We start from the raw sequence: 8,014 nt of genomic DNA, 5'->3' as shown, positions 1-8,014 counted from the left end.
GTGGAAGAGAGTAAGTCACAGGGGAAAGGGAAGATATGGAGATAGAAATTTTCAGATTGTTTAGGGGACAGTGAGGAGTCTGAGCTAACTAGTAGAAAGATTTGGTTCCAGTTAGCAGAAGAAAGTCTGGAAGAACTAGATAGTACCACATGTTGGAAGGTCTTTGTGGCATTTGGTATTACTGTTCATCAAGATTTGCTGCCCCTCCCTTCCCTCTTGAAGTCAGACTTGCTCAGGTGACTTATTCTGGCCAAATAAATGTGAGAAGTGAAATACATCACTTTTTGGTGGAGACTCTAAGAACAGTGCAAGCCTTTGTCATGCTCTTTGGCCCACTGTTCACCGAGGCAAACTGCTGTTCTTGAATGGCTCCTCTGGCAGCCTGGGTCACCAAGTGACAGGGTCCCCAACTGAGAATGATGACAACACAAGTATACTAAACAGTAATCTTTGCTGTTTTAGCTACTAAAAATTGGGAGTGTTTGTTACTGTATCTGACCTAGTCTAATCTAAGTCTGATGATGTAGAGTTCTGACCTGATTTGCTGTTTTAACTTCGCCAGTGGACTCAAGCAGAGACTAGATAAAAGTGGTCTAAGATACAGCAGAAGTAATTTCTGCATTAGAAATAAGACTTTAGTCGCTTCTTAAGGATTCTCTGCCAGTTTGGTGGGCGGGGCAGTAGTAGTGTCTTTACTCATCTTTCCTACTTCATGTATAGGAATATGGCAGTATCAAAATTATTTTAAGGAACAGTAAATTTGAGGGGGGAAAGATTTTTAGATCATTTGGAATCCTAATTCAGTGTCAAAAATGGGAATGATCAGACCAGATATTGTGACACACCATCCAGATACAATTCACTAGAGAAACCATAGAATTTAATCAGAGATGACACCAAGAAACCCTAGCTTTCCTTAGCAAATGTCCCATGTTCATTTCTAATGAGACAGCAAGGTGTACAACATAGAAATAGCATGGGCTTTGAAACCAGAGAACCTTAGTTCAATTCATTTATTATACTTCGATAAAGTTAGCTTTTCCTAAGCAGCAACTGAATATAAAAAAGTGATACTTATTCTGCTATACCCTATTAGACTTCCCTCCCCCCACTCCCACCCGGAGGGATCCTTAGGGGCCTAATGTTTTCAGTATACACAGATAAGCATTCTCTCAGGGCCAGGCATGAACAGCATGAATCTCAGGCCCTAAGGCCCAGTTTGTTTGGCTCAGTATTAGAATGAATTCCCTCATTCCAATTCATCACCCCGGGGTCTAGGGGCTAAGACTAGAATGACACATGCAGCCATTAACTGGTGCTGGCCAGGGAGAAGGAAGCCTGAATAGGTAGAGTTGACAAACCCTGAATGCATTCCTGGCTGCCCCACCCCCCTTCCCCTACCTTTCTTCACCAGCATGCAAGCACTCGTACATAAGCACCCGTGTATACATCCATTCATACACGTGTACATACCACCACAATTTTTGATTCTGAAAATAATTTTATTATTTTACAGTTGTTCAGGAAAGTTCCTGGGTTGCTATGACCAAGATTTGGTCACCACAGAACAAAGGATCACAGCAGATCAATCAGTCCACCAGTTTTCCCTCTTCTTTGGGTGATAAGAGCAGGCAGGGAACACACCATGTGCATAATGAGAAAATAACCAGCAGGTAAGGGTGGGGGAAGGGGAGGCGAGGAACAGGCATAAATGGAATTCAGTCCTGGCTGCCATTCTCAGCTTAGGTTTAGAAATGCTGTCTTCTCTATATTCACCCTCCACTTGCCTCAGCTCTGTTACATAGAGGGCAGATGACTACGGGCTGAGAAACCGGAATAACTGTCACGAGTAGCAGAGTAGCTGGGTACCTCCAGAAGCCAGGCGTGGTCATCAGGCCAGTCAGATCCCCCCAGTGGCAGTCAGTGTCTCACCCAGGACTAGCTCTGAGTATACTGCTTTAGGGCCTAATTCGAGGCATGCCCAGACAACACAGGAATGACAAGAATCTGATTCACAAAAAAAAAAAAAAAAGAATCTGATTCCCACCGTCCATAGCCAGTTCTTCCTTTCGATGAAGGGAAAGGCACGGGCCACGTACTACCTCAGGATACACGGGATCAAGGGCATACACAACAGGACGCTATCCTTATAGTCCAGGACCACAGATCTAACTCCAGTGATGTACGAACAGCCAGGGAAGGAGACGCTGTCTGACCCTGGGATCTGGCAGCCAAAACCCCCAGAGAGTTGTTCAGCTCCCACCCTATTTTGCAGGAGACCTAATCAGCTACTCCATGAGATCCTATTTCCCAGAACTTCGTTTATCGCAGGTCTACCTTCCCTCTGAAGCAGGAAGAAATGTAAGGTAAATGAGGCAAAGAAAGTATCAATTGAAATGATACTGGACTACAGATTATTAGGTTTATTAGAACCATCTTCTCAGCTGAGAGACATTCCCCAGCATTTTTCACAGGACCACAAAGAATCAGGGCCCTGGAAAATGTGAACAAATCCCGGGCTCAGCGAGCAACGGTGGGGCCTCCTCAGATTACGCAGAAAGAAGTGTTCAGGCCCCGGGCAGTAGAAGAAAGGAGACTCGCTGGTCCCTGCAGCTCTGCCCTGGGCTCACATCCACCTCTGTTTGTGCAGGCACTTTCTGTGGAGAGTTGGAGAGAGGACCTGTAAGTGGGAAGACTGTTCCACTACAATCGATGGTTTTGATGTTAGAGGTGAGGGAATTCCAAGTTCTGAGGGGAGTGGCCGAAAAGGTGAGAATTCAGTTTATAGATGGCCTGTGAAACACAGAATGAGCAGGACGTGAACCATCAGGAAGTAGATGGCGGCTAGCAGCGGCACTCGGGTCCGGGAATGACAGAGTGAACGCAGGACCCGCTTCCATCCAGCACCACTCCGGGTCTGAAAGAAAAGTTTGAAAGTCAGAGAGTTTTACCCTACAGGGATATGGCCCTTTCCCTTCTCCAAACACTGTAGGAAAGAGGTGTCCTGAGAGAAAGTCCCCTTCAGGGTCACTTGGCCAGCTCCAATCCACTAGGTTCGTCCAACCTTCCATACCCTTCCACTCTGAGATCCATCAGTGCCTGGACTTCCCCCTTCCTTTTCCCTGACCCCCTGCCCTCGATGCAGCCAGCCCTGTGCGACAGTACAGGCCCCTCTCTTCACGCCTCTCCCCCTTACCCTTCGGCAGGTGCTGCTCGTAAGATCTATTAACAGTGTGTGCTCCTGAGTGCCGCAGGAGCCCATGATGGGAGACCGGGCAGAGTCCCAGTCACTGTGCTCCGACCTGTGTTGAGAAAGAAAAGAGGCATGGGTTGGCTCCCAGCATGAGCAGCTGCTCAGGTGAAGTCTTCCCTGTCACCTTGCCGTGTGACGTGGCACAAGAGACCTGCAGCGAAGGCTGCCCCCCACAGTTCCTGCCCCCACAAGAGCAGGGTGCAGGCAGAGCAGTTTCTTTCTGCAGCAGCAGAAGGCGGGGCTAACTACTAGGAATGGATGCCTACTACATAAGAGAAGCTGCATTGGGTGCTGTACGTACACTTAACCAGTGGTGTTGCTGTCTTCAAAGTAAGGCCGAGAGCGGTGAAATGTCGTGCCCATGGTGGCACGGACAGTAAGAGGGAGGGCCAGAATTCAAAACCCAGGTTTGTCTCTCTCTAAACCTCTTGTTCTTTTCTTCCAGTACACGAGAGAAACTCATTCAATTCTTTTTTCATTTACTAAAGGCTAACAGGCAAAAGCATCCAAGTAAGCCTTTTGTGGGGTTCTTAGAATTAAACTCAACTGGCAGCCTCTACTGCTTTCTTCTTCATTTCTTGCTGATTTGTTTAATACTGGAACTTCTCCACTTACTGAAGAAGCTGCTCTGTCCACTCAATGGTTTCTTGCAAAAACATGAACTGCATCAAAGCAGCTGCAGGTAACATAGCACATCTGCTCAAACATTTGCCTGCAGGGATGCACTTTTTAACTGTGCTGGGGAGGATGGAACTCTTCACACCTCCATATGAAGGGATGTCCATTAGCCTAACACTCCTGGCCTCTCTTTGCAAGTCAGAGTTTTGCAAGTCAGAGTTTTCTCCTGGAGAGAAAGAACACTTTAATCCGATTTGTGAGCCTGGAAGGAGAAACTGAGGTATCACAGCCTTGCTCCATCCTGCCAGTTTCCCTCTGAGAGCCAGGCTGACTGCACAGTACACCTTCTGTGTCTGTTCCTCCAGATGATAAGCTTCTCAGGGGCATCCGTGACCTGGGACAGCACAGTCTGGCAGGACACGGGTCAGTATGTCAGCTTCTGTAGGCTAGGCCCAGGACAAATGAAATGTCTGGAATATTGGTGGGAAAATTTGGCTGCTTTTAAATAACAAGTCCACTGAGTTGCACATACACCATGAAGCTCGAACATGAGAATGGCAAGTATGGGGCCTAGGCAGGCAGCATGTGATCAGCTAGCTACCTAAGTTTGCATTCTGCACCAGGGCCAGAGAGGACACCGAGGAGGGGCTAAGCTTGGATTAGTGTGGCTTGTCTTGACCCCAAATGCACTTCAACGCCCATCTCAAGATGGGAGCCAGATCCTAATGACTCCCAAGCCGCGCCACTGAAATGTACACAGTATAACAAGAAAGGATCAGGAGTGAACAGAGGCTAGGCTATCTCCCATAGCCCTTTACCGCCGGATCTGCTCCTCGGCTACGGAAAGGGCAGTCTCAGCAGCCACTCTTTGGTCTCGTTCTTCTTCTAGCAGCTTCCTCAGTTCGTTCATCTCCTGTTTAGTGTGGCACAGCTGCTGCTGGGCTTCTGCAAAGCTTCAAAATGAAAGGACAAAAACAGCATCAGTGGATACAGAACACAGTTGCTGATACAAGGGATTCAAAGTCTTCATAAGGTTATAAAGCAGGAAAATGTCTAGAAGTTTATACAAACACAGAAAAGAGAAAAAGGAAAAGATAAAAAAAGGAACATTTTAAAAGTATAGTTGTCGAAAGAAGCTGCAGAAAATGCCTTGAGACTTTAGGGACTGACCGTGTACCTTTCATTTGAATACCAGAGGGGGGGTGTGTGTGTGTGTGTGTGTGTGTGTGTGTGTGTGTGTGTGTGTGTGTGTACACACTGCTATGTGTGTGTGTGTGTGTGTGTGTGTGTGTGTGTGTGTGTGTGTACACACTGCTATATGTGTGTGTGTGTGTGTGTGTGTGTGTACACACACTGCTATGCTGCTTTTGCTTTACAAACTTTCCAACTTTACAAATTTATTAAATCGTTACTATTTAATCCTCACATCAATCCTGTGAGTCTGATAAGAAGACGTATTAAATCTGCACACTGGGCTCCAGGTCTATCTGGATGACGGCCCATTTCTGTACACACAGTGCACGCGCCAGGGTTGTGGGCTGCTCCCCTACCTGAGCTGTGGCTCCCTCAGTTCTTCGGGATCACTCTTTCGGTGAGTTCCATTCTTTTCCTGGGGAGCTCCTGGAGCAACATCTATATTCAGTGGCCCCTAGAACAGCAAGTTTAGTAATTTAGTGATGAAAGCACTTAAGAAATTGCGTGGGCAGAATGAGAACACACTGAACACCAGAGTGAATGAGACACCCCGGAGAGGAACAGCTCCACTTGTCATCCTCTTCAAGTACAGAGTCAGAAGTGAGACTCTTCTGCTCTAGGAGATGAATCTCCTACCTAAAACTCTGGATTAGATTTTTTTTCCTAGATTCTCATTTTTTAATCTCTCCTCTTAAAAGTTGAAAGGCTTACCACTTAAAAGCTTATCTGCTTTCTTCCAGCAGAGGCTCATGGATTTTCCAGAAGCTACTGTGATGCTTCCCCTGTTCGACTGCCCCTCCCAAACCTCCTCCCCTGCCCTGGCCTAGTCAGCTGCACACCAATTCTCACTCCCCACCTCCACGGAGGCAGGGCACTCCAGCTCTACAGCTGCTCGACAGCCCCGCCTGCTTCGTTTCTCAGGGCCAAATCTTCCTACAGCTTTCTTATTTCTTGAAGCAAAATCCACACCGTCTTAGTGTCAGAGTTCCAAAAGCTTCAGTCATCAGTTTCCCATTCACTTTTTGATTTCTCTCCCACCATTTCACTGATGTTTTTCCTTCTCATCCCCTCACACTTTGATTTTTCTAGGCCTTATTCCCATCTCAGCAAACGCTCTGCTCTTCTCTCGGACTTTCCTCCACGACACCTAATTAATCTTCAGCCTACAGCGCCAGCCTCTTCCATGCCACTCTTTATGTTTTGCCATCTGCGCTCAAGTTCCTAACCCTTTTCCCAGCCTCTCACCGCCATCTTGCTCACCGCTTGCAGCTCCTGGACCTGCTTCTCCAAGACCGCGCAGTGATTAAAAAGGTCAGTGTAGTGCTGCTGGTTCTCACGAAGACTCTGACTGGTATCGCAGAGCTGAATTGAAAGGGTATTTTTCTCTTCGAGCAGTTGAGAGAACTGAAACAGAGGAGAGGATGAGCACCATCCCACAGGACTGTTTCCCAACAAGCAGTGTTTCGGAAGACTCTCCTGAGTTTCAAAGTTCTGTTTTCAATGTAAGCCCTTTATTTCTATAATGGTAACAATAGCATTGTGTGTTCCTTCAAAGTGAGGAAACTCAGAATTTTTCAACCAAAAAGGAAAACAATTCTGGAGGAGTAGTAGGAAACTTTATTTATGGTGCCTAGTACATTGACTGGGAAACCAGAAAGCAGGGTCCCACAAACAATCCGAGAGTATAAACTATCCTAGGTATGTAAGAGGAAAAAGACAGCAGTGTGAGTCCAAGATGAAATTACGAACAAATGACCAGCATCCTGAGAACTCAATATGAGATAGAACTGTCACCTAGAAATTCATACAACCATAGTACTGGGCAGACTCTTCAATGCTATAGAGAGTCACAAGTTACCAGGAAAGTGGAAAAAGAAATTGTAACGTGTGGTTGGGGGGGAAACAGAAGAAATCCTAAATTGCCTGTGTATGTGGAAGAAATGACACTGGGTGCAGCACACTCTCACAGGTGGAAATATTGTAGTTGCTCAAAGCAGGACCTTCCTCTACTACCTGAGTAACATGTCCCAGGGTCAGGGGTGTTCACCTCCTGACAAAGCAGCCTAAGCCATTTTTCACCATGTCAAAAACAGAAGATTTTTTTTTTATATTGAGCAAAAAATTTACCCATTGTAGCTCCTATCTAGTAATTTGAATTCAGTCCCCTGTAACTAGAATATATAATACCTCCCTTGCAGGCTATCAGGTTTCAAGTTCTAGTTACGATAGAGATGTCTCTCCGAAGTACCTACTGTAGGAATGTAAGCATTATGTGAAGGGAAACTGGTGTAACTGGATGCATATTCAATCTTTTCCTGAGTGTCTTTTTTGTAAGTATTCTGGGTTAACACTTGTGTAAAAAAGTTGATGTGGGTTGCTGGAGGGGAGATGGGTGAGGGGATGGGTAATGGGGTGATGGGCATTAAGGAGGGCATTGATGTAATGAGCACGGGGTGTTATATGTAACTAGTGATGAATCACTAAATTCTACCTCTGAAACAAATAATATACTATATGTTCACTAACTTGAATTTAAATTAAAAAAAAAAAGTTGACCCAATGTTCAAAGAGGAGAAGATACATTTTTCTAGAGATACTCTGATTGACTGGGAAGGACATCTGATGCATACAGAAAACTAGAATAAGAAATCTCCATGGGGGGACCTGGGTGGCTCAGTGGGTTAAGCGTCTGCCTTTGACTCCGGTCATGATCCCAGGGTCCTGGGGCATCTGGGTTCCCTGCTCAGCAGGTAGTCTGTTGCTACCTCTCCCTCTGCCCCTCCCCCCTGCTCCTGCTCTCTCTCTCTTGCTCTTGCTCAAGTAAATAAATAAAATTTTTAAAGGAAAAAAAAAAGAAATCCACATGGTATAACAAGAATATCTGCACAGCCAGAATGAAAATCACGAGTAACCTTACCTCTGAAGAGAAACTGACAAACAAAACAAATG

The 8,014-nt window shown here is 46.0% G+C and overlaps 1 protein-coding gene across 10 annotated transcripts in view; it reads right to left on the bottom strand.

Moving 5' to 3' along the window:
- Nucleotides 1-2,401: 2,401 nt before the first annotated feature.
- GOLGB1 (golgin B1) overlaps nt 2,402-8,014 on the bottom strand; it is a 97,664-nt gene continuing 92,051 nt past the window's right edge. For all 10 annotated transcript variants that reach the window (XM_027582109.2, XM_027582115.2, XM_027582111.2 and 7 more), the window contains 5 exons: nt 6,326-6,469; nt 5,422-5,519; nt 4,690-4,824; nt 3,197-3,302; nt 2,402-2,917 (listed from right to left, as the gene is read on the bottom strand). In XM_027582109.2, coding sequence (XP_027437910.2) covers nt 2,783-2,917; nt 3,197-3,302; nt 4,690-4,824; nt 5,422-5,519; nt 6,326-6,469 — 618 coding nt within the window. In that variant the 3' untranslated portion in view covers nt 2,402-2,782. The remainder of the gene's footprint in view (nt 2,918-3,196; nt 3,303-4,689; nt 4,825-5,421; nt 5,520-6,325; nt 6,470-8,014) is intronic.

This window comes from Zalophus californianus, chromosome 1, assembly GCF_009762305.2.
Source record: "Zalophus californianus isolate mZalCal1 chromosome 1, mZalCal1.pri.v2, whole genome shotgun sequence".
Taxonomy (NCBI): domain Eukaryota; kingdom Metazoa; phylum Chordata; class Mammalia; order Carnivora; family Otariidae; genus Zalophus; species Zalophus californianus.
Note: the sequence above shows the minus strand (reverse complement) of the source record. Positions and strands in the feature narration are given on the sequence as shown.